Source organism: Protopterus annectens, chromosome 6.part0 (genome assembly GCF_019279795.1).
Source record: "Protopterus annectens isolate FY-2018-M chromosome 6.part0, PAN1.0, whole genome shotgun sequence".
Classification (NCBI taxonomy): domain Eukaryota; kingdom Metazoa; phylum Chordata; order Ceratodontiformes; family Protopteridae; genus Protopterus; species Protopterus annectens.
Genome location: NC_056737.1, coordinates 1,404,111,919 through 1,404,139,491, shown reverse-complemented (window position 1 = coordinate 1,404,139,491; position 27,573 = coordinate 1,404,111,919). Strand labels below are relative to the sequence as shown.

Below are 27,573 nucleotides of genomic sequence, written 5' to 3'. Positions count from 1 at the left end.
AAGTAGTCTCCATCATAAAGTTTTTTTTTTTCATTGAAGGTAACTTATTTGCTCAGCATTAGCCAAACGTCGATCCTCAAAAGCCTGCAGAGGTATGCTCTCTTTGGTAGCAGAAAAGCAGACTGATTTTAAGAAGTCATTTTAAACGGGTCTATATTGTATAATCGAACTTTCGAAATTTCGAATTCCATATGTTCGACAACATATGATCAAATTTCGAAAGTTCGAATATATAATAAAAAACAAAAAAAATTACCTTAACGGTGCAGGCAGGGGGGCAAGCCCCCTTACACCATCCACCCTCCTACTTAAATATACCAATTCTGAGATTGCACTTCAATGCAGAAAAGGGAAATTCTCCCATTCTGCACTGAACAGCACCGTTATACTTAACCTTCGAACACTTGAAATGTCGATTATATGGTGTCGACCATATGACGTTCGACATTTCAAGCGTTCGAGGTTCTAATAGGAACCCTTTTAAACACTATAGGCTACCTATAAACCCTACCACAAGTGTTACATACATTGCTGCATACTCTTGACAGTTACAGAACAGTATATAAGCAAGACTGGTCACTCTTCTATTTCTCAGTTTAGCTTGTCTGCAAATCCTGCTACAGCTGTTACTACAACAGTGATCAGGTTTTGTTTAGGCATAATGCATGACTGGTGTCAGTTTCCTACTAATAACAGGTTTTTATCCATTTCACTGTGCTTTGTTCAATTACAAGTCAGACCCAGCCATTATGTTTATGGTCAATCCTGCTCTACCTTGTCTGAGAAGGCAATCCACCAACTCAAAACCCACTCTTCTCTATCCACCTACTACATCCACATTCTCACGCTCCCACTAGTCACAAACTATTTATACCAACCACACTCTACCGTTCATTTTTAGAAAAGCCCCTGCCTTGTTATCAGTAATTTAGTCTCTACCACTCTACCCTTGTATAACTTATCAAATGTTCTTCTAGCCACAAACATCAAAATATATTTTCTCCTTTAACTAGTACTCTTTTCCAAGGAAGCAATCATTTCCTTCTAACAACGCAGCTACATTTGAACTTGTAGTCTCTGCATGAGACAGCAGTGTGTACTGCTACAGCCCTTTAGCTTCATGTCACCATTCTATCCCCAAACAAGAACACACTTCTTGTAGTCCTACAACACCATTCTACCCCCAAATAAAAACACACTTTTAGTAACAATACAAAACTGACCAGCAGCAGTATATTGTGTAATTTTTCTACTTGCTACACACCCTCCGCCAAACATGGATACTTGTCCAACCTAGCATCATCTCCCATTACACAACGATAACTTGCATTATACACATTCTGCTGATCATAGCAGCAGCAGCAGTAGACCATGCTATAGTCAATTAGCTTCAACAGCCCTGTAACAATTGCCTCTACATATGTTTTAACTCATACCTTACCAACCTTACACTACAACTCAATTTTATCCACCTGTTCACTAAACTAGGTTGATTTATACGAAGCAGGATCTTGGTGGTTCATAGGTTGGTACTAGGCTATCACTCCTAGGGCCTATACAAGCCTAGCCATAACAATTCCATGGCTATTTCTTCCCACAGTATTTACTTCCCTGGACTCCTGGCAGCATCAAACAGTGTTAAACTGATCAGCACCACCGCTCATTCATCACTCCTCTTTATCCCAACTAACACAATGCTAACAAAATCTACTGATGGAAACAATGGGTGATGGTGTTTTGCATTGTGGTTACATACTCTACACACCCCAGCCCTTACCCACCAAATGTAGCGATCTCCCAGTCATTCTCTGCATCTACTGAACTGTATGCAGCCTTCTTTCACTGGTGATAGTGGGTTCATACGGTTAAATATACTGACATACCATCAAAATCTGCAGATATACCTGTAGAGGTGCTTCTCTGGTTTTCTAGAGTCTCTCTGACTGGATACTATGAGCATGTGGTGTGTGAAATGTTTGTGCTCTTACTTTTGGAATGCAACAATATTTAGGCAGAACACAGTTTCACTTCAGAATTAATACAAACCCCATACTGTACAAAATGCAACATGTAATGTAAAGCCATTCCTCTCCTGAGATACTGATGACATGGTCTGTACTTAGATGGAATGTAACCCTCAACATGCAAACAGTATTAGAAATTAACTATAAAATACTGATGCACATTGTGTGGCATGACAGACAAAATGCTGTTTTACAATACTCTAATTACACCATATTACTGCTCAGTTGCTTCTGAACAGTAACACAACACTGTAGAAAACATGTTTAGTAATCATTTGCAAAGTGTAGTCTCATATTTGCAGTGTAATAATCAAATTAGTTTCTGATTAACAAACGAACTGCAGTGTGTTTTACATTGCTAAAAATAAGACATTTATCTTAATAATTAAATGCACTAATTTAATCACAATGTAATTTTAAACTGTTGCCACACAATATAATTACTATTTTTTGGGATGACTTCATGTACATGTGGCTATGAAAGTCTATGGAGTAAGGCTAGTTTTTACCTCTTCAGTAGATTCAGACAGCTTTAGGGAGGATAAGAGAAAAGCAGTGTTAGAAAATAAACAGTAACAGAATGCAGAGACACACATCAAAGGTGCCAAAAGGTTATACATGTTTCAGGAAAAACACTTACCTAAAATTTTACTATCTCATCTACTGGCAATAGCTTTTAAACTGTGATCAGATACTTTTAACACCTGAAACTGCCTAACTGCCTGTATGAATACAGAGTGCACCAAAGCCTGTGGGTGTCCATGACACACAACTGTTTTCTAAAGATGAGTTCAAACTTCAGGATGTGTTTTACCATTAAAATAAAGACAATCACATCACCTGAAGTGAGGCATGGGCCTACAATAGAGTTCATGAATCAAACGTTTTAAAAACACAGTGGACGAACCAGACAATCAATACTTCGGGAGAGATCAAAAAGGATGCATGCCCTGTTTTCACTGGTTATACCAGTCCTAATCTGTCTAATCCTGGCAGTCAACTGTTTACTACCTAAGCACTTTCCATGGATGTCAGGTTCTATTTAACACACAAGAAATTATCAATTATGATTATACAAATTATCTATTGTACAATCCCAGTTATTCTTATTAGGGGTAATATATAATTATCGACCATGGGATGTGTAAGACCAATCTATAACCAAATGGGAAAGGTTATTTCAAGCACAAAAAGGCAAACTGGCTAGGCTTAAAATAGCCTGCAAGGGCAGCTAGCCTAGTACTTACCAATGAAACTATAACAGGCACTTATGTGTGATCAGTAATGCACAAATACAATCTGTTGCACACTAACATTGAAATTGTGGTATTCAGGAGATTTTTTTCCTTTCCTTGAGATACAGTGATCTTGGAATTGGAATATATTACTAGAAGGGTTGTGGGGCCTATCCTGCCTGTTTTTAGAGATTTTTTTTTTACTTCTTGAAGGAAGCTATTTTTTACACTACTATAATCTTTCATGATCGTACTTGTCACCACTGACCACTATAATGTGCACTTCAATCATGAAGCCCCCTTCCGTAATACATCAATATCTCCTCCCACAGACAATGTTGCCTGATGTCAGCAGACTTTATTCAATGGCAATAATGCCATGAGACCCATTCCTACAGGTAGAGCTCTTCAATGCGTTGAAATAGAGGGCTAGTTTTAGGCCCGTGGAAAGCAGTTTGCATGGCAAAGTCTGAGATGAATGATCTGGAAGCCATGGAGGCAGGAGTGAATAGATGTCACATAAGTAGTCAGAAGATCCTTACTTCCTACTGTTTTTTTAAGTATGTAAAGGGGACTCATATTATGAAATTACAATGCCAGTGGTGCTGGGCCTCAGAACACCCTTGGGCTTGTGTTATTTACACAATAACATACACTATGTGGAGCATTATTTCTTGCTTAAAGAACATGAATTTTGGGTCATGTTCAGCAGTGTTTTCACCAGGTTTATCATCTTTTTTATTTCACCATTTGATATAATGTCTGGGCTGCTGACACTGTCAACTGAAATCAGGTGCATGTTAACACTTTTGAAAACCTGGACTATGGGTTGTGCTCATCGCTTAACAGTGTTCATCACTTTTTTTGTTTTCCTGTTAAGGGGAACTATTCACCTGCTACACTGTAGTGGGAATAATGCATATAGGGTAGTATTACACTAGGTAGGTTCATTCTGAATGCTGATTTTGACATTTCTGAGTTATCACTACCTTCTGCAGGAGGAGGAGAGTAATGTGCTGGCATTGTGTTGATATTTCATACTATGTGCCGCACAGCATAAGTTTAGAGGTAGTGTTTAGTAAGCCAATTCAAACCTAGGATACACATTGTACTTACAGAGAAGGGAATCATGCAGGCTTTGTCTCCTTTTCATTTTAAGATTTTGTATAGGACATTCATTGTGGCTGGCAAAGAAACACTGTGTAAAATCTTACCATAACCTTAGACGCCTTCTCTTCTATGTTGCAGTATTCTGTACAATTGGGTTATTTATTTTATTTATTTATTCCAGTTTGATGACCGGGGAGGTCCACTGGGCTAAGGGAGCCCGTTTTCAGTGGAGGCCCGGGGAGAAAAGCTCCGCAATACATAGTTTAGTTACAAGAATTATTACAAAGAATAACTGCTTTACAAACTTTAAAAACAGGTAGAATTCAGAAGAAGAAAACAGTTACAATTTCATTTAGGCAAGAAAGGCAGGCACACAGCATCATGCCTATATATTACAGATTTGTAATTTATAATATCCACACTTGAGTGTAAGGTTAGTTTGATGTGAAAGTTAGCCAGGAGTATAAGTGGAGGAGAGCTTATGGTGTATGGGGGGGAAGAGTACAGTTGCATTTCCTGTTTGAATAAAGATAGGAATGCAGCTGAGTTTTAAAGTTTTCAAAGTTGTCACAGGTCCTTACGAAATAAGGGAGAAAATTCCATTTTTTAGCTAAGGAGAAAGATAGCAGAAGCTGACCAGCAGGACGATTGGGTTTTTGGAGGGAGATTAGGTTTTGGTGGGCAGATCTAAGGGTTCTGTGGGGTGTATATGGTAGTAGAATATTGGTTAGTGCAGGGCACTTGGTAGGTTTCCCCTCTTGCTACCTGAATGTCTGGCCAGTATACAAAAGTTTTACAGTTACTGTATGGTGCGTGGGACATCTGACGTGACTAGCAGAGCATGGGCCATAAAAGTGACGTCTGCTCGCACTAGATGTCAGAACTGAGCGCCCCAGTTGGAACCAGTCTCAGAGAAGGCAGTGCAAGTCCTGAGCCATCCCAGGAAGGGAATGCCTGATATCAGGAGGAGTAGGTGGGAGGGAAGGAATACTGCAGCATGGAATAGAAAGACATCTATGGTTATGGTAAGATTTGACACAACTTTTCTATGTGCTTCTATTGACATGTTGCAGTATTCTCTACAGTTGGGTGACTGCCAAAGCTCACTAACAGGAAGAGGGAGGTAGCCTAGAGGAGTTTTCCAGGAAGCCATGGAGGATAGCCCTGGAAATCTGGTCTATTTTGTAATGTTTTGTGAAGGTGTGCACAGAAGACTAGGTGAAGACAAGACTAGAGGAAGTGTCCAGGCCTTTGAAAAAGGCTCCAGATGAGGCCATTGCCTTAGTGGAATGGGCCATCACACTGCCTTGTAAGTGTTTACCATGGTGTGTGTAATAAAAGGAAATAGCCCTGGAAATCCAGGCTGAAATGGTTTGCTTAGTTACTGCTTTCTCCAGGGCTCTGGGGTTGAGAGATACAAACAATTGGTCAGCCTATCTGATATTTTTGGTTTTGTGCAAATAGAACCTGAGCTGACTGTGCACATCAAGGGAATGAAGTACTCTCTCACTGTCTCTCTGTGGGTTGGGGAAGAAAGTGGGCAGGTGGATGACTTGATTTAAGGAAAGATCATTAACCAACTTGGGCATGAAGGAAGGGTTGGTTCTGAGGGTTATCCCATCTCTGTGGAAGATGAGGAAGGGAGGGGTAGCGATGAGAGCTTGCAGCTCAGAAATTCTTCTAGCTGAGATCAAGGCCACCAGCAGAACTGCCTTCCATGTGGGATGTTTTAGGGAAGCTTTGCATGCAGGACCAAAGGGAGTGAGTGAGTTTCTCTAAGACAAAGTTCAAGTCCCAAGGAGGTGGTATGGGTTTCCTTGGTGGCCTGAGATGGAATACCCCCCTTAAGGAAGAGTTTTGCAGGCAATCTGGAAGCTAGGGGGGAGGGCCAGGGGTAAAACAGGCAGAAATGGCAGACAGATGGGCTTTGATGGAGGAGTATGCTAACTGTAAAAGTTCACACAGGTAGGACAGCACTATGGTAACCTCACTTTGGAATGGGTCCAGCTGCCTTCTGATACACCATATGGAGAATCTTTACCACTTGGATACATGAAATCTCCTGGTATTAGGTTTCCTGGCCTCCTGCAGGACAGTGAGCATGCCCTTGTGGTATAAGTGCTTGAAAGGGATCAAAATCCTATCACCCACAAAGTGAGGTGAAGAGATTTCCACCTCAGGTGAATTTGGGTTCCCTTGTCCTGTGTGAGTAGGTCCACTCTGAGGAGTAACTTGTGGTGATTGCACTTGGCTAGCTGGAGGAGGAGGGGGAACCAATGCTGTCTTGGACAAAAGGGAGTAACCAGCAAGATTTTTGGTTTGTCCTGCTGGATTTTCAGCAGGAATTTCTGAACAAGAGGGAAGGGGAGGGGCAGAAGGCATAGAGAAACATCCCTTTCCAAGATATTGAAAATGCATCTGTTGTCATCGTCAGAGGTTCTGGCAGTCTGGTGCAGAAGGAGGGAAGATGCCTGTTCATGATGGAGGCAAACAGGTCTATTTGAGGTGTACTCCATCAGTGGACAAGGTCCAGGAATCTTCCCTGTGTAGCATCCATTCATGGGGCATAGTCAAGAACCGGCTGAGAGAATCTGCCTGAGAACTCTGTAGGGAAAGTTATGTAAACTGCCTGAAGAATAACTCCCTGACTTGTGGCCAGTTCCCACACAAGGAGAGGAAGTCTGCAAAGTAAGTAAGATCTGGTTCCCCCACCTGCTTGTTGAGATACCACAGTACTGAGGTATTGCTTGTGAAAAGCTTTAGGGGTCCCTGATGGAGCCTGGGTTGAAAGGCTTTCAAGGCCAGAAGTATTGCTCTCATTTCCCTTACATTGATATGCTCTTTCCTGTGTGGTTCTGGCCAAACTCTCTGCACCTTTAGTGGCCCCATCACAGCTCCCCAACTGAAGTCTGAGGCATCTGTATACATGACCTGCGTTAGAGATGGTGTTTGGAGTGGAAGGCCTGGGTTGAGCTTCACCTGGGCCAGCCACCAATGAATCTCCTGTTTGAGGCAGGGCAGTACAGGTACCTTGAACTCCAGGGGGTGGGAGTGGTGCCTCCAAACAGATCTGAGGTACCACTGCAGTTTCCTCATGTGAAGTCTTGCTAAAGGCAGCACAGGTATAGTGGAAGCCATGTAGCCCAGGAGCCTGAGGTACTGCCTTGCGGTCATTTCCTTGGTTTGAAGTACCAAAAGTAGGTATAGTGTCAGACTTGTAACCTTCTGGGGTGGAAGGAAGGCTGTCATGGTGTCTGTCTGAATTCTGCACCCCAGGAATACTACATGTCCTGGGGTAGGGCCCAGATGGGATTTTGGGTAATTTACCTGAAACCCTAGAGACTGCAGGAGGGCAATATTTTTCTGCAATTGGAGCAGGAGGGAGTGTTTGCAGTCTGCCTGGATGAAAAGGTCATCCAGGTAAGGGAAGATTTGGATCCCTTGAGTCCTGCAGAAGGCATTCACTGGTGCCAGGCATTTGGTGAAGACTGTGGGTGCTGTGGACAGACCAATGGGCAAGGCCGAGAATCGATAGTGAGAGGAGGCCACTGAAAACAGGAGGAAACTCCTAACACTCGTCCTTATTGGGATCTGGAAGTAGGCATCCTTGATGTCCAAGGTAGCCATGAACCCTCGAGGGAGGATAAGAGGGAAGAGGGTTGGCAGTGTTAGCATCCTGAATGAGGGTACATGCAGAAAGAGATTTAGGTAAGAGAGATCTAGAACTAGTCTCCAGGCCCCATCTTTCCTTGGTACTAGAAATAGCCTTGAGTAAAAGCCTTTCCCCATAGCAGAATGTGGGATGGGCTGGATGGTGCCTTGGGCCAAAAGGTTGTCCACAACGGGTTGTAGGTGACAGAGTTGGTCTTTTGGTGGCTGGAGAATACCCCTTCTCTTTGGGGGAATGATCCAGATCATGAAGTACCCGTGTTCTATTACTGAGAGTACCCACTCGTCTGAAGTGATGAGTCTCCACATTTGGAGACAGTGAGAGAGACGTAAGGAGAGAGGGACGGGGGGGGGGGGCTGATTAAAGTTTGGCAGGAAGTCACACACTACCTGCCCTGTCTGGAAAGGGTCTCCTTTGGCTCGTAGATGCAGCAGTCCTGGCGGGAGTGGATTGCTTCCTGGGAGCTTTTCTAGGTCTGGAAAAGGGAGGAGGACCTAAATGTTTTCTGATAAACTGGGTTTTGGACGGATAATTCCTTTGAAACCTGGGAACTGGAGATGCAAACAAATGTTTTAAATCTTGCATCTCCTTACCTTTTTCTCACAGGGACTTAAACAAATCTGCAATCTTGGCTCCAAACAGTGCTGAATTGCCCAGATGTGCATCTACTAATTTAGCCTTGAAATCATCTGGTAAAGGCTGGAGGCATAGCCAGGAGTACCATCTCAAGGCAGAAGCTGATGCTGCCGACCTAGCTGAGGCCTCAGCAGCATCACAGCTACATCTAATGGAGTGTCTGGTCATCTGAGAGGTCAAAGAAACAAGGGCGGACAGCTCAGTTTTGGCTGGGGAGTCTGAGAGGTCACAAAGCTGTTTGGAAATTTTTCCAGCAGGGCTAAGGCATATTTAGACATGTGTCTGACAGTTGATTGCTCTGAAAGCCAGAGTAGCAGAAGTGTACATCTTTTTTCCACAAATGCTCCATTGTCTTGCTGTCCTTGTCAGCATAGAGGAGAGTAGTAGAGGCCAGTAATTTAGAAGCCTTGTCGGTAGAGACTGAGATAGTGGCTGGGTCTGCAGCTGGGCAATTTATCATTAATTATCTGTCTCTGGGACCTTGTAAAACCTATCAGGTTTCTGGGGGGCTGGGGTTGGGAATCTGGATTCAAGGATGCTGCAGACGAAGCATCAAAAAGGGCTGGAAGAATAGGTGGGACAGCAGTGGGAGCTGGGGAATCCATCTGGATCAACTCATAGTACTATTTTTGCACCTCAGTCATTTCTGATTAATCCCACTTGAAATGCTCTGTCATCTTGCCTCTGGTTTCCCCAAAGATGAGATCTTCTGCAGGGGAATCAGCTTCTGCAGATTCTTCCTCTGGAGAGGCATATCCAAGTGTGGAAGAGAGTTGACAGGTTAAGAGAGAGATTCTTCTGAGGAAGAATCAGAGTACTCTTCCTCTTCCACCTGAGAGGGATCTGGGGCCGAAGGCCTAGGACTCGAAACTGGAGGAGGAGTAATGGAAGTTCCTTGGACAGTAGGCCGCAGGGCAATGAATGCATTAAATTGGCTTTGTGAGAAAGCTTGCCAATCTGGTTGGCTCTCCCTAACTGGAGAGGTATGCTTTTTCTTTTCCTTCTTTTTTAGTGAAGGCTTAGCGGGTGTTTGGACTGGAGAAGGCCTAGGACCAAACAATTGGGAAGGAGCGGAGGGATTCGGCTGGTCTTCTGAAGGCCTAGGTTCCCCTGTGGCATCGGAATCTGACATCCACAGAGCCTCCGTGGACATGCCTTCCCCACCAGGTTCTCCGGCATCCGATCCAGTACCCGCTGTACCCAAGGAGGCAGAGCCCATGTGTTCGTCCAGGCCATCGGCCACAGGATGAACACTGGCCGGTGGAGATGCAGCAATAGCAGCACGCCTTGTGGTCTTGGCCTTTTTTCTTGGTGGCTTGACAGGCAAGTCAGAAGGTCATTGCATACCTAATGCTAACTGTTTCAGACATTGGTTCTCTAGGTACAAACTGAGTGTGTGAAGTCTGGTATGTAAGGTCAAAGGGACAAAGGCCTGGCAAATGGGGCAGGCCTTGTAGTCATGAGGCTTTTCTAGACAAAAAAGACAGAGTTTGTGGGCGTCCTTATGTGGAATCTTACAACCACACTACACTTGCCCTTTCTGGATGACATGAACAAGCACTAGCATACAATGACTGAAAAAATGTTTCCCAATGGGGTGCATATCTGAGTTTCTTGAGAATCTAACAGCCGAGAAGGCAGGAGCACCTGAAGTTCAACTGGTTGCAGAGTAGTTCTGAGGTCTGGTGCATGCAGACATCAGTTTTATGGCCGACACTCTGCTAGCCATGTCAGATGTTCCACGCACCATACAGTGACTGCAAAACCTTTGTATACTGGCCGGACGTTCGGGTAGCAAGAGGGGAAACCCAACTGAACAGAATACTGCAACATGGGCATATAAGGATAGCTCCTGTTGATCTCACACTTGTTTCTCCAGGGTCTAGTACCTTCTTAAGTGATTACAATTGTAATTATATTACAAATGTAACTGGATGAAATGTTTCAGATAATTACATATGCTTCATGGAATATAAAATATTAATTATCTATATTTTTTGGCTCCCAAATTATGCACAGTATAACACCATCACTAACTGATGAACAGTAACAAATCATAACCCTGCAATGCCAATGTTAAGCGAGAATTTAAATTTGCCCCTTTTCAATAGACAAGTAATGTAACTGTTGCTAACACCACTTATTTTTCAGTTACCACTGAATTCTACAACTTAGCCATCGCTGGAAGCCCTGCTTCTGCACATCCTCTGTCAATACATACAGAAATTTGTTGAAGACCATGAGGCTGACGATGACACAAAAGAAAGAAAAACAACTTTTTTAATGCTTTTATTAATTTGAAAAAAAAATTATCTACATTACTCCTCTAAGTCATTAACAACATATTCTTATCTAACCATAATATCATTAGTGGTAATCAAAGGAAGAAAAACAGAAAGAAGTAGTTTAGCAATTGTTAACAAAAATAAGCAGTTTATCGGCTGTTACAAAATGAATCCCAATACCCCTACCTCCCAACTTCCAGGTAGAGAAAAAATAAATTATTTATAGCTTTCTCTACAATCAATATTTTCACAAAGAAAAAAAATTAAAATAACCGGAATGATAAAGGAAACTCTATATCATGGAAATTAAATACTCTCAACATTACTCTTTTTTTGTAGCAAGACTTGCTAATAAAATAAATTTAGTGCTGCACTGTGCAAGATTCCCTATCCTGCTAAGATAGAAAAATTACATGTAAAAGTAGGATCATGATCTTCTAAATATACTAACATCTGGTACATTTTATGCCAACCGGTACAACCAGTACTTAGGGCATTGCCGCCACACATATTTCCAAGTTCCAGGCAAACTACTCCCTTGCCAAAACCCTTTATTATAATTAAACCATACTAGTTTTTGACATGTCAAATAAGCTCTAAGAATAATCTTACCATAATACTACCTCCCATAAGGCCAGTAAATCTACGACATATACGTTTATAAAATGTTAGCTTTTAGTTTTGCTTTTTCTATATACAGTTAAATTCAGTAAAACAAACAGGTTATACTGCTTATAAGTATAGCAAACATTTTCCTTTTGTTAAAGAGTGATTATAGCAGTTACATGTCTATAATTAAAAGCCGCACAGAGAAATTACACACTTTTTTCTATAATAAGCTGAAATAACTGAATAATTCACATTGTCATTCTTCAACCTACTGGTGTTTAAATAAAAGTAAGTTTCTAGAAATAGTTCCTTAAACTATTAATAGATGTCCATCTGACAGACTTAGGTAAGTAGGAGGATAGTACAAGATTATACCACAAAAATGTAATTTTAATTTGTTTTACTGGTAACTTCACATATTGCTGCTGAATAAATACCCTGTGATGCTTTGAAATTATAGAATTCCAGGCAACCTGAAAATCTCAATTGCCAGACCTGTTTAAACTGGGAAGAAAACTGGAATCTAAAACACGATTCCATGTAAAATACAGTATCTAAATGTATGTAAATGTGATTCAACATTTAAACTAGTCAATCATTGAGGGACTCCTGGGACAAACCACTCTCCAAAAATATTTGAGTAAGGAAGCCTAACTTTATTATACTGGGGAAAACAACATTGTCAAAAAATCCAAATGGAGGTAAATTCTAATCTTAAAAAATGTATCCACCCATGAAAGAAGTATTCAGGATAAATCAAGATTTCCGTAATCTTTGTATTTTTTTTTTTTTTTTTTTTTTCCATAATAAATTTTTATTGAAATATATTTTCCAAAAAAATTACAAAAAAATAATAAACAACACACATAATACACTATAACTATACAAAACCATTTATACAATATCTATGACAAAATGCTTCTATATAATATATATATTATAAATCAGTCATCATAATAATATATTAATAGACCTTTTCCCAAATTTTTTGGTTATTAATATTTTATTTTATTTGTTTCAGAAGTAATTTATGTGCTAGTATATGCTTTATAGCCACAAGCTTAAAATTATTCCATGATGTCTTATGTGGTTCTAGCCAATTTGTGGCTATATAGAGTTTCATCAGCAAAAAATATTCATACAAAAATAGTTTGCGATCTGGAAAGCTCTCTTGGAGAATGTGTAGAATCATAAATTCCCATGACAGTGTAGAACTTTGATAACCCATCTTTTGCAGTTGTACTTTAGAGAGTTCCAAAGTTTATATCACGCATTACAACTCCAGAACATATGAAGAGAAGCTGTTTGATCTGCACAGTATGGACAAATTGGAGAATTCCTAGGGTTAAATTTATGTAATCTAAGATGTGTGTAATATGCATTGTTCCAAATCATCAATTGCGTGTACATCAGTTTTTGAAAAGAAACTGATTTCCTAGTTATATCAATTGCTTTTAATATCTGAAATGAATCTACCTAGAAGTTACATTGTTATAATGAGACAAGTTAAAGAACTTGCCTTGAGCTACTTTAGGAACTTTAAACCTGCAGCGGTTCTGGATAAGTGCTCTGAATTGTGGCAAGCTATCCAACAAGACACTAAATTTATAGCAACTGCATATAAATTAATTAAGGATTTGAAATTTCAGGACAAAATTTTGCTTTCAGAGTATTGGGTAAAAAAAGTAACAGTAACAGACAATCTTTGTATTTTTTAATAAGTTTCAGATGAGAAAAAGAGGCATGTTCTAACTGTGCGGCATAGGCACAGCCTAAACATGTTTGCTTTACTATTATTCCCAGGGATTGCAGTTTCCTTAAATACAAACTGTAATTTCATTTTTTTCTCAATTATTGTACAAGCTGAGAAAGACTGTACCATTCTTAATTTTCAAAAAAAAAGACGTTCCTAAAATGAAGGTACTGATTCCAAAAGTAACAATAATCTGCATATGCAATATTCTTATAATTTAAACTCTTCATTTTAAAAGGAATAATATTAATATCCTGCTCTATGGCACTAACAACAGGATGAATAGCCAAGAGAAATAAAGTGGGAGACAAGGGACATCTTTGTCTTACGTTTGTTGGTATAGGGGTGTATCAGATTAACTTATAGTAAGAAAATGCTGAGAATGAAAAAAAAAAACGAGCCAAAAGCAGGTGTTTTAACACATGGAATGTCTACAATATAGTCTAAAATGAAAAATAAATAGCCTCTTTTAACAGAACAAAAAGTGTTAGCAGCAGCCAAAGAGCACAATGCTACATCAGCACTGAGAATATCAGTATTACTGCAGTACAAAAATTACAGCCTGTAAAAGTTGGATGGGGATGGAGGCTAACCTACCAGGTATAAACTCAGACTGATAAGGTGACAAAGTAGCCAAAATATTTTGCAGCATAACTTAGCTGACTTGTTTGGCTATTATTTTATAATCATCTAATAGTGTAAAAGGTCTATAACTTGTCATTATACATTGATCTTTACCTGTCTTTGGAGTCATAATAAGTCTTGGCAATTAAAATAAGTTATGTACTCACCATAACGTTCCATCTGAGTAGGTGGCTTCATTTGTCTGCAACCTGTGGGTCTTGGATCCGATATCGGATCCGAGCCGGCAACTATTTATACAGCTATGGATCCAAGCTCCTAGCTCCTCCCCTCACCCATAATCCCCTGCCAACCCCAAATGACCTCAGATCAAGTTTGCCCTCCTATATACCTGAAAAGGTATCCCAACAGGAAAAGGTAGGAAAAATACCACCATGTAACTCTTCTGAAGGTCAGGGGGAAGGAGGGGGGGGTGGTTGCAGACAAATGAAGCCACCTACTCAGATGGAACGTTATGGTGAGTACATAACCTTCTTAATCTGGAGTAGGGACTTCATTTGTCAGCAACCTGTGGGACAGAGTCCCCAGCTACCTGAATCTTGGGCGGCCATCATGGAAGGATGTTCCGGAGCACTGCGGAGACAAAGGATGCTCTCCCTCTGGAAATGACGTCCAGTTTGTAGTGGTTAATAAAGGTATGAGATGACGCCCAAGTGGCTGCTGAGCAGATATCATCCAAGGGGACTCTAGATCTGAATGCAGTAGAAGTAGATATGGAGCGAGTGGAATGTGCACGAACCCTTTGAGGTGCGGGCCTCCCAGAAGCCCCATAAGCTAGAAGGATACACTGGGAAATCCAGCGTGATAAGGTGACCTTCGAAACGGCTTTACCCAAACTGAATTTGGCAAAGGAAATGAACACCTGGTTGGATTGTCTGTGACCAGCAGACCTATGAATATAGAAATGCAGCTGCCTGTGCACATCTAATGAATGCAGCTTGTACTCTCCTTTATTTTGATAATTAGGGAAAAAAACAGGAAGATTTATGGACTGATTGATATTGGTTTCTGAAGCCACCTTAGGTAGAAAGGAGGGATTGGTCCTGAGGAACACTCTATCCTGATGAAAAACCAAGTAAGGGGGTTTTACGGAAAGAGCTTGAAGTTCTGAAACTCTTCTCGCAGAAGTGATGGCTACCAGGAATGCTGTTTTCCAAGATAGGTATTTAAGATCAGCCGAGGTAGCAGGTTCAAAGGGAGAAGCAGTGAAGGCCTGAAGAACTAGCGATAGATCCCAAGGGGGTATGGCTTCTTTGATAGGGGGCCTGAGCAGAAATGTACCCTTGAGGAAGGTTTTACATAGTTTAGCTGACATCAAAGGACCTGTCTAGTGTTCTACATGGTAATGTGAGATGGCTGCCAATTGTACCTTGACTGTCGAACAGCTAGCCCCTTGCTGAAAAAGTCTGGTAAGGAAGTCCAAAACCGACGTTAAGGGAGCAGTGAAGGGGTCCAGATTATGATGTTCTGCCCAGACGGAAAAGCGCCTCCATTTACTGCGGTTGATCTTCCTGGTGGAAGGTTTATGCGCTGCCACCAAGATGGCTTTGACTGGTGGAGAAATACCGGGAGTCCTAATTAAGAGTGGAACTGGAGTAGACAAGCTGTCAGCTTCAGGTTGTCCAGATTCGGGGTCGGTAAGCCTGATGGGTGGTAGATCAGATCTGGGCTGGGATCCAGAATCCAGGGGGGATTCACCAAGTGAGACCACAGGTAAGGGAACCAAGTTTGCCGAGGCCAGAATGGGGCAATGAGGATCATTCTGCTCCCCAACTGAGAGGCTTTCTGTAACATCTTCAGCATCAGGGGTAGAGGAGGATAGGCATAAAGTAGTCTGGGCGGCCAAGCATGCACCAGAGCGTCTCTCGGGACTTCCCCTGGTGGGGGAATCAGGGCGATAAAGCTGTCGCATTTCATATTTGAGGGAGAGGCAAAAAGATCGCAGCAGGGTTGCCCCCATTTTGCAAATATCCGCTTCGCTACCCAGGAATTGAGAGACCACTCATAAGGGGAAAGAATGGTGCGGCTGAGTTTGTCCGCCAGAATGTTGGCCTGTCCCGGAATGTGCGTTGCGATCAGAAAGTGGTTGGTGGAGATCGCCCATTCCCACACCCTCATGGCCTCTCGGCAGAGAGGGTAAGATCTGGTTCCCCCTGTTTGTTGATGTACCAGACAACTGACATGTTGTCCGTCTGTATCGCAATAGTTCCTATGAGGAGAAGGTCCTGAAGTGCTTGCAACGCTAACAGCACCGCCCTCATCTCCAGAACACTGATATGCAGGGAGGTCTCTGTGTTGTTCCACGTGCCTTGGACCATTCTGCCTGAGCAATGCCCCCCCCCCACCCGAGGTGAGAAGCGTCCGTGGTCACCATGACGAGAAGAGGTGGAGCGCAGAAGGGTCGGCCTGTATGGAGGTCCGGGGACTGGAGCCACCATAACAGGGCCCTCCTGCAAGCCTTGCTGATAGAGATAGGGTGGTTGAGGGGAAGAAGCTGAAAGGACCATTGTACTAAGAGGGTCCACTGCAGTACCCTCATATTTAGACTAGCGCATGGAAGAAGCATGATTGCCGCTGCCATGGAACCCAGTGCCCTCAGGACCAATTCCGCCAGTGGAGCTTCTGATTGGAGGATGGCCCGCACATGAAGTCTTAGATTCTGTAGTCATTCTGAAGTGAGGTAGGCTCGCAGACTTCTCGTATCCAATCTGGCCCCTATGAACTCTATCACTTGTGTCGGAGCAAGGGAGGATTTGTCCATATTGATCGTGATGCCTAACTAGGGGGCTAGGCAGAGAAAAACATCTCTGGCTGAGCAGAGCAGATGCCTTGTTGAGGCGGTCAGGAGCCAGTCGTCCAGGTATGGGAAGACCTGCATTCCCTGGAGTCTCAGGTGGGCCGCTATCACTGCTAAAACTTTGAAAACCCTGGGGGCTGTGGTGAGGCCAAAGGGAAGGACCCTGAACTGATAGTGGCTGGCTCCCAGCCGGAAGTGGAGAAACCTCCTGGATCGTCTGTCCATTAAAATGTGGTAGTACACATCCTTGAGGTCTATTGAGCACATCCAGTCGTTCTCCCGCAAGAGGGGGAGAATGGATTGAAGAGTGACCATTCGGAATTTTTCCTTGGCTATAGACAGGTTCAGGAGGGAAAGGTCTAGAATTGGTCTCAAGTCCCCCGTCTTTTTTGGCACCAGAAAGAACCTGGAGTAAAACCCTAATCCGAGCTGGTCTGGGGGGACAGACTGGATGGCTCTTTTTTCTAGCAGCTGCTGGATTTCTGTGGCTGCAGCCTCCCTCTGACCGGGTGGTACATAGGGGAGGTTTCTGAGTCTGGGGACATGTTGCATTGGGATCTTGTAACCTCTGGATATGATACAAAGCACCCAGTGGTCTGACGTGATGGACTCCCATGCCGCCAGGTGCCTCGAGAAGCACCCCCCGACTGCCTCCAGAGTAGAGCAGTCGGGCAACCCTTCAGGGCTGTTGCGTGGGCCGATCAGAGAAAGATTCTCTGGACCCAAAGTTTCTCGGAGCCCCTCTGCCTCTAGGGTGGCGTCCTCCCTGTCCTCCTCTGCCACGGAAGGACTGGTTGTCCGGAGCAGGTTGGGAATGTTGCGATTTCCGGAACCACATCATCTTCTGTCCCTTTTGGTTCTTGGAGAAGGACCTCTGGGGAGCAGAGAAGCGGACTCCGACGGCAGACAACGTCTTCCCATCCTTCTCTCTCTGGACAAGTGTCTCGCGAACGGTCTTGCCAAACAAGGCAGAACCATCAAAGGGGGCATTCGCAAAGGACGCCTTAAAGGGCTCCGCGAAGTCACAATGTCGGAGCCAGGCCTGGTGTCTCATAACTAGGCCCGCTCCACTAGCTCTGACAGCTCCCTCAGTGGCATGGGACAACAGCCGCATAGAGGTATTGGAAATAGATCTTAGAGTGGCCATACGAGTGGAGTACAACTGCTTGTCCTCCGCCGACATGGACTCTGGTGGGGAAGCAGCGTATTCTTTAATAAGATCTCGCTGCATCCTGATGAAATGTGCCATGTAGTTCAGGGACCTTACTGAGAAGGTCACTGAACTAAATACCCGCTTCCCAAGGCAATCCATCGAGCGGGACTCCTTGCTCGGTGGATGGACCGAGGGGCTCTCCTGCGCTAGTTCCCTCTTAGTGGCTGCCGCCGTCAACATGGTATCTACTGTGGGACCCTTGCTCCAGTGGGACCGGTCTGCGGGGGGGGCTCAAGATCCTGTCCGGGCATTTAGGGACTGGCTCCACAGTGTCCGGCTCCTTCCACGCCCCAGTGGTAATAAGGTCCACCAGGGGGTCAGCCAGAGGGGACACCCAAGAGGTAGATGGGCTTGCTTCGAATGCCTCCGGGAACACGGACTCGTCGGAGGAAGCCTTGGGGGCAGACCACCCCCCCCGATCCTGAGCATTTCCATGATGTCTCCAAAAGAGACATCCTCAGGGGGTGACCTGGGGAGCCTTCCCCTTCATCCAAGTCTGTGTCCTCTGTAAAGGACTCGGGGGAGTCCACGTGCCTCCTCTTACACTTGTGCTTTTCGAGGCACTTCCTCGGGGGGGCTGTCCGAGGAGGTCTCACCAGCAACATCCTGTTCCAATGGAACAACCTGGGACATCGAAGCAGGCTGTCCCTGTGGCCAGGTGATGGGAGCCTGACCCAGCAGAGAGGGAGTGCAGGGTGGAGCCGAGACAAGGGCCGGGGGTCCGGATGCTCTCGACAGAGCCCTCTCCACTGCATTGAAGGCCGAGGGGGAGCCGCTCTCCCTGGGTTCCGAAAGTCGACTCCCACTTGGATCCGATGAAGGGATCGGAACCGGTGCTGAGACCGTCGGATCCGAGGGACCAGTGTGCTCCGGACCTGGATTGAGCTGAAGGCACACTGAATCCCTCGGATCCGAAGCTCGCCCCACGGCTCCGAGAGGTCGGATCCGACAATGGAATCGACAGACTCGAGGGCAGGGTTGGATCCGAAGTACTCAGTACTGTTGGCGCCGACCCACCCCCGGCTCCGACGCTGCCCAGCTCCGAGCGCTCCGAACCCGGGAAGCGGGTCGGAGAAGGAGCAATCGGAACAAAGAAGGGTTTCAAGCTCCCACCTGAAGGGGGGGAGGCAAGAGCACTCCCATCTGCAGCTGGGCCTGGATGAACCTCCTCATCATCCGGTCCAAGTCTGCATCAGACAGGCTGTAGGTTGATCTCAAAGAGGCCACCAAGGCAGGTCTGGAATGCCGCCTCGATGACCTCGACAGAGATCGGGTCTCCTCCTCCTTGAGTCCTGGGGAGAAGCAAGGAGATCGGAGCCGAGGAGGAGGAGACCTGGAAGCCGTGGAGGGATAAGCCCGCTTAGCTGGGGGGCCGAAGCGGAAGCCTCGGCCCTCCGCTTGTGGTGCTTCTCCCTTCGTTTCTCCCTCCTGGCCTCCCTGTCCTCTGGCGCTTTAGTGGGAGTTTGAATCCCGGCCGGGGGAAGGGGGGCAGGAGTGGCCACCACCACAGGCTGAGGAGGTGCCATGGGAGGAGCGGAGGCCAAAGCCGAATCCGGGGGCAGAAGTCCAACCAGGAACAGCTTCGACCTCCGCTCTTTCAGTGCCCTGGGGTTGAACGCTGCACAAATGACACAGCCCGAGGACAGGTGTTCAACCCTAAGACACCAAACACACCGAGTGTGGCCATCTGCCGGTGAAAGCTTATGGCCACACTCGGTGCACTTGGAAAAAATGGGTTTTGGGGCCTCTGACATGATAACAAAAAACTAACGTTATCTACACAATCACACTAGGCCCCAAAAACACAAGCAACACACACACACACACACACTCTACAAACCAGCGAGGGGAAGATTACACTAAAAATTAAGAAAATATCAAAAGGGAAACCTAAATCACACACACTGTTTAACAAACTTAGAAAAAAACTCTCTAAATTTACAAGATTTATACCACTTATCTGGTAAAACACCAGGAGCTCAAAATCCAGCGGTCTCTACTAAGAGCGGCAAACTAGATCTGATGTCATTTGGGGTTGGCAGGGGATTATGGGTGAGGGGAGGAGCTAGGAGCTTGGATCCATAGCTGTATAAATAGTTGCCGGCTCAGATCCAAGACCCACAGGTTGCTGAGAAATGAAGTCCCTACTCCAGATTAATGGTTCTACCCAATAAGGAAATTTGCCCAAGAAATCTTCAAGTCTAACTAAATATGGAGTTCATAAGTCAGCAAAGTACTTCTAAAATTCTGCCTGTGGTGAATCTGGACCTGACGCCTTCTTATCAACTAAAGACAAAATTTCTTCCTTAATAGTATTAGCAGATGAATAATTCTAACATAAGTCTTCAATCTTATGTTTACTGTAAGTAACAAAATTGTTCTTAATTATGATAATCCAAATTTGCTAAAACAATTGTAATAAGATTTAAACTCCAGCCTAATCATTTCAGTATCTGTAATGGCTTTATCCTGAATCTTTAAATCTTGCACATAATTTGATTTAAGTTTACAGAAACATTCTTCCTTAAAAAGATGCAAGTATATCTGTTTGTATATATTTCTGTTTCTTTTTTGTTTAACATCTCCCACTTTCTGCAGTAACTCTGAGAGTACATTTTTGTTGAGCATTCTATGGCATATTTAATGCAACTGATTTCATACAAATTATTGCTCAATTAAAACATTAACTTCCTTTTATTCCTCCTGTCTTTTACTGATAACTGAAACAATAACCTAACCCCACAAATTTTAAAGAAACCCAAATAAAACAGAAGGGGATTTCTTCAGAATCATTTATCATCCAAAAGGTATTGACAGCTGATGTTATTTCCTTATGATACATACTGAAGATGTCTTTACTAATAATGAAAAATCTCCTTTTTACTAAATCACAAAACTTAAAAGATGCAGAAATAGAACAATGATCAGAAAGACGTTTGGGGAAATTTCCATGTTTGCATCTATGTGGATTAGAGTTTCAGAAATAAAAATCTAACCTTGAAGAGGCCTTACAATTATAGTCAAGGTGTGTATAACATTTTAATTGCATTTTTTTATATAATGCCATACTCTATTAATGTGAAGTCAATTCCCCACCGTCTAAGTGTGTGGATTCATGTTATATCTTGCTCCATCTATGTTAAAGTAACATGCCAAGACCATTGTTTTGGCTTCTAAACATGTGCCTTCATGTATATCTTGTAAAAAGGTAGCATACCCGGAGAAAGGTGTATAAACTGAACCAACAGGAAAATAAGAAGAACCATACTGACCACTCACAAATAAGATTCTTGCACTGATCTCTTAAAACTTTCTGATGATTTAAAATTTATATGAATGAAACAAAATTCCAACACTTCTTGATTTATCAACTGAATTAATCAAGACATTAGTAACTGCTTTAACATGTGTTAAATTCATATGATTCTGTGATGCTAAATGTATTTCCTGTAAACAAGCTACATCTAACAACAAATGCTTCAGAAATGTAAAAATACTGCTCACCTTAATAGGATTATTTAATCCATTTACATTTAGTGAAGCCATTCTCATAGTGAATAATCGTAGAAAAGCTTTTCCACAAATACTTGACAAGGAAGAAAAAAAAACACACACACCAGACGGTAATCCCCCCCCCCCCACCAAGACAAAAAAAAAAAAAACAAGCAACACTGGTGGATTTCTCACTCTACTTGCTACATTTTAGATAACAAATCCAGATTAATCATAATAGACCAGACTCAAGTGCGGAAGGATGATTATCTTCTTCTTTTGGCTGCTCCCGTTAGGGGTCGCCACAGTGGATCATCTGTTTCCATTTCTTCCTGGCCTCTGCATCTTGCTCTGTCACACCAACCACCTGCATGTCCTCTCTCACCACATCTATGAACCTAATCTTAGGCCTTCCTCTTTTCCTGTTACCTGGAAGCTTCATCCTTAGCATCTTTTTCCCAATATACTCTGCATCCCTCCTCAGCACATGTCCAAAACAACGTAATCTTGCCTCTCTGGCTTTGTCTCCAAACCTTCCAACCTGGGCTGACCCTCTAATATACTTATTCCTAATCGTGTCCACCCTCATCACACCCAGTGCAAATCTTAACATCTTTAACTCTGCCACATCCAGCTCTGACTCCTGCCTTTTTGTCAATGCCACTGTCTCCAACCCATATAACACAGCTGGTCTCACTATCCTCTTGTAGACCTTCCCTTTCACTCTTACTGGTACTCGTCTGTCACAAATCACTCCTGACACTTTTCTCCACCCACTCCATCCTGTCTGTACTCTCTTCTTCATCTCTCTTCCACACTCACCATTACTCTGAACTGCTGATCCCAAGCATTTAAACTCATCCACCTTCGCCACCACTACTCCCTGCATCCTCACCATTCCTCTATCCTCCCTCTCATTCACACACATATATTCTGTCTTACTCGTGCTGACCTTCATTCCTCTTCTCTCTAGAGCATATCTGCACCTCTCCAGGGTCTCCTCCACCTGTTCCCTACTCTCACTACAGATCACAATGTCATCTGCAAACATTATAGGTTCATAGGTTCATACTAGACTATCTGCCCTAGGGCATTTATAAGCCTAGCCAGAGTGTGTTTGGCTTTCGCCACCCATTTTAAATGAATTTTGCTATGCCCTTTTTCGAGGTTAGTATACTGTGCCCTCTGTCTAACAGTGACACAGAAGTGATACCCGGGGTAAACCTACTATCTCCCATCCACTCATCAAGATTCCTCTTGAAGAGAGTCAATGAGGGACTCTGCCTAAACTGGACTGAGATTTTATTCCAGACTGAAGGGAGCCTCTGGGTTATTAATCTGTCCCTCCAGCATGTCCTATTTATTTCAGTGCTGAGGTTCAAGTCTCTCGAGCGCGTAGCTCGATGGGATTTGGATTTTTTGAGGTGCAGCATGTCCATTAATTCCGGGTTGGACATGGCTTTATACATCAGGCACAGATCGCCTCTGAGCAGGCAGTATGCCACTGAGTAGAGCTGGAGTTTCTTTAACCGGGCAACATATGGCATCTGTTTCAGCCCTTTGATTCTCTTGGTGAGGTACTTTTGGGGTCTTTCCAGTTGCTGCAGGTGTCTGTCAATCAGTACAGGTCCTTTTCTCCCTCCTTAGTGTCCAACCTTTCATACAACTCTTTATACGCCTTATCCTTAGCCTTCGCCACCTCTCCTTAGCCATGCACCTCATCTCCTTATACTCCAGTCTACTTTCTTCATCTCTCTGACAATCCCACTTCTTCTTTGCCAACCTCTTTCTCTGGATACTCTTCTGCACTTCCTCATTCCACCACCAGGTCTCCTTGTCCTCCTTCCTCTTTCCAGATGTCACACCAAGCACCTTTCTAGCAATCTCCCTTACTAGCTTTGTTGTAGTTACCCAGCTATTCGGTAACTCTTCACTGCAACCCAGTGCCTGTCTTAACTCTTCCCTGAACTCCACCTCATAATTACCCTTTTTCAGTTTCCACCATTTGATCCTTGGTGCTACCCTCACACTCCTCCTCCTCTTCTTGATCACCAGTGTAATCCTACAAACCACCATCCTATGCTGCCTAACTACACATTCCCCTGCCACCACTTTACAGTCTCCAATCTCCTTCAGACTGGCCTTTCTACATAAGATATAATCCACCTGTGTGCATCTCCCTCCACTCTTGTATGTCACCCTATGCTCCTCCCTCTTGTTAAAATATGTATTCACCACAGCTATGTCCATCCTTTTTGCAAAATCCACTACCATCTGATCTTCTGCTTTCCTTTGCTTAACACCATACCTACCCATCACTTTCTCATCCCCTCTGTTCCCTTCACCAACATGTCCATTCTCATTATTAATAGTAGCCATGTTAATATTACAAGATGATGAAGTCAGTTTTAATTATGAGATTAATATATCTTATTTTGACTGAGTAGAGCATTTAAACAAACCCTTCTGAGATATCTAATGCAAGTCAGAACCACCCTACTGTGATAGTTCAGGGTGTACACCCTTAGAGGAACAACAAGCTTGTGGTAGCTTATCAGTCATTATTATTGTCACAGGATTGCTGTGGTCTTTCCCCATAATATTATACTCCAAAGAAGAAAAGTACCGCAAGACTTTATCTTGAAATACATTCTCTCTCCTGACTGAATGACTGAAGAGATGAAATACTGCAGTTTCTGGATCTGAATCCAAACTAATGTTCCTGGGCACATTTTGTGGTACAGTGACGTTTCCGTTTCTGAAAAGGCAGCTTTAGTTGCCTTTTTCCAGAACTGCATATTGTAGCACTGATTAAAGCAAAACAAATTGATATTTATCAGTAGTCCATAATCCTATCAGTAATTCAATACAAAAGAATACTGATAATTGCTCCTTTTAAAATTAACTATTAGATTAAAAAAAAAGGGAAAGAATGCTCCTGTCACCGTGTTCCCAATGCAAAACTCACAGCTTTGTCACACAACTCATGCCGTGGGTAATCCTTCACTCTGTGTTCATTATTAAAGTCAAAGGAAGACTCCTTTAAGGATATTGTTTATGCTGTGGAGTGGATGACAAGGACTTCCCTTAAGTTCTCTTATGGTAACTAGTCAAAATCAAGAAGGCTGACAAACAGAAAACCTCCTGGCAGTCTCAATTAACACAGAGATATCGGGCAAATGATATTGCAGAAACAAGGAATCAACAGAAGCAGCCAGGCCTTGAGGAGTTGTTGCCTCAGCTCTGGAAACCATGGAAATGAATTTTCAGACCATGCGTTTTTTTTTTTGTTACTAACGGGTAATGAAAATGAGGTTTCATCTTTCTTACATAAAGCATACAATGACAGAGAAGGGCAGGAAGTTGTACAAAAACTTTCCATGCCATGGAAAATAAAACACACCCACTACTGCTTCCTCCTTGCACAGCACAGAACAGGAAGAAAACCATATGCTCCCAAGTGGTGCAAATGTTATTCACTGAAATAGGACATTTCTAGAAGACAGGAACAGGAAATGGTCTCCAAATCTATCTAACACATTGTTCACCACCCCTGGGATGAGATCTGCTGACAAAGTAATAAACCTGCCTACGACCCGCTACATGAACTTGTACCACATGCCCCTTTGCTTGTTCAGACATCACACAATGGCCTGTCTGTCTCATCAAATGAGAAGGGGACCTGAAAAACTCTTTACCTTTAAAGCCAAAGAAGTGTCATTAGCTAAAATTAAATGATGTGGAACCTTCTCTCCAGAAGGGAATGCACCCTTTGAAATACACAGGAGCTGAAATGGGCCCTTACCCTGGTTGATAATTGTTCATTAGAATATGGTACAATTCAGCAAGTCCAAATCCTGTGATAAGCCACACCACTGTAACTCAAAAAAGCTGTGAATTTAAATCCTGGGTGATAAACACATCAAATCTCGCACGCACCCTTAGTTCCCTGCATCCACTGCCTACAAATCAGTGGCAGGAAATGAAGGCCCAATAAAAGTTAGTGGGCAAAGTTAATTTCTCCGGGGTCTTGGACATGAGTCAAACACTAGAAGAACATCCACAGGCACATGATAACTTAACATCTCGCAGTCCAGTGCAAAACCTGCATCTTAAGCTATGCAAGTGACACACTGAAGACCATGGCAAGCATCAAACTCAGAAGACGCAAGAAAATCTGAGCTTGGACCTGTGTGAGACCCTACTCCAATCTGGCAGTTAGTACAGGGGATTAAAGCTATAAGTGGTTTTCCCCTAGCTTTCATTTGCCTACTGTGCGACTCTGAGCACATCACATAACTAGACAATACTGTGGGGTAATTGGGAAAATGGGCTGGTCTCCTTGATTGCATTCCTAGTAAATACCTACAAACCTATGACCACGCACATTGTCATAACACAAATGGCAAAGGCCATGACCTTTTGGGCCTTCACCCAGGAATGCCTGGGACTGCAGGCATCCAGTGCTGTGACAATTTGGTCTACCTTCTGAATAGTTGTCATTGATGATATTGGGGTGCACATTGTCTCAGTGGTTAATATCTCTGTCTCACGGCTCCAGGGTCCTGGGTTCATTACTGGTTTCTAGACACTGTGTCGAGTGTGTACATTCTCCCTCTGTCTGAATGAGTTTTCTTCATGTACTCAAGTTTCTCCACCTCCCAAAACATGCTGGTTGGGCCTGAAGAAAGTCCACAATGAATGGTTCACTTACCAAGTTAACAAATTTTATTTTTATTTATTTTTATTTTACATTTGTTTACCAGGAGTGTCCACTGGGCCAGAATGACCCCATTTTCAGTTGAGGCCTGGGGAGAAAAGCTCCAAGGAGACATAAGTACAACACACAGTAAAACTGACATTAATACAACATACAACTAAGTTACAAATTGGTGTAAAACCACTATTAGCTACAGCAAGTTAATATTACTTATCTATAAGATGAAGACATTTAGCAATCTTAAATGTATTATAACGTTGTATGAAATTATAAGGATGGAAGAAATGATTGATGACTATGAGTTACTGAAAAGTGGGCAATGTGCAGTAGAATAGTGTTAACAAGTGGTGGCAAGGTGGTGGTTGAGAGATAAGTTAAGAGTGGAGAAAAGAATAGAGGAGGATTACTGTGTGGATGGTATGAGAGATGAATAGTGAAATGAGTGAGAGAGTAACAGTAGTGGAGGATCAGGTTATATGGGGTGTGGAACAGGAGTATTGCCAATGGGTAGTTAGATAAAGATGTAGGGCGTTTTTGAAGGAGATAACATCATTGGTGGCTCTGAGTGCTGATGGGAGTGAGTTCCAGAGTTTGGCACTGCAGAAAGAATAGAGAGCCTGACCAGTGGGGAGTACAGGTTTTTGAATGAGTAGCAAGGTCTCATTGTTTGATCTGAGGGGTATGCTTGGGTAGTATTGAGTTAGAGTTGAGGAAAGGGCTGGACAGTCGAGAGCTTTATAGATTATTTTGTGGGCTGTGGTAAGCTGTTGGTAGATGAGGTATTGTGGTAATTCAAGTCATTTTAGTGTGTGAAGTGAGGAACAGTAGTGGGAGGAGTAGGTGGCATTAGTTGTGAATCTTGCGATTTTGTTATAACAGGTTTCCATTTTGTTTTTAGATATATGGGGATGTTTGTGAGTAAGGGGTCACCATACAGTAAGGTTGGTAGTAGGAAGGTAGAGGCCAGGGTTTGTTTGGCGGTGGGGCTGAGGAAGTGTTTATGTCTGTACAGGGTTCCTAGCTTTTGGTGTTTTTATTTAATGCTGCTGTGAATATGTTGGTTGAAGGTTAAGCGTTCATCAATGGTGATAGCTAACAGTTTTAACAAATAATTTAAATTAAAAAATAAGTTATGTACTCACCATAACGTCCAGTTTGAGTAGTTCTACTTCATTTGTCTTCAACCTGTGGAAATCGGATCCGAGCCGGCAACTTCACAAGCATCTGCTCCGAGCTCCAAGCTCTTCCCCTACCCATAATAAACCACCATTACCTTCCAACTCAAGTTTGCTGCACCCTACACTAAACCCGATCAAAACACCTTACACATACAAAATGCCAGCTGTGAGCGCTGTCCATATGGTAAGGCCAGGGGGAAGGTGGGTGG

The 27,573-nt window shown here is 43.3% G+C and overlaps 1 protein-coding gene across 4 annotated transcripts in view; it reads right to left on the bottom strand.

The window, feature by feature from the left end:
* The window catches only part of RAB3GAP1 (RAB3 GTPase activating protein catalytic subunit 1), a 2,239,542-nt gene that overhangs the window by 7,048 nt on the left and 2,204,921 nt on the right, over positions 1-27,573 (bottom strand). For 3 of the 4 annotated variants that reach the window (XM_044074944.1, XM_044074945.1, XM_044074942.1), the window contains one exon: positions 2,534-2,554. The exons of the other annotated variant lie outside the window; for it this stretch is intronic. In XM_044074944.1, coding sequence (XP_043930879.1) covers positions 2,534-2,554 — 21 coding nt within the window. The remainder of the gene's footprint in view (positions 1-2,533; positions 2,555-27,573) is intronic. 4 annotated transcript variants of the gene reach the window in all.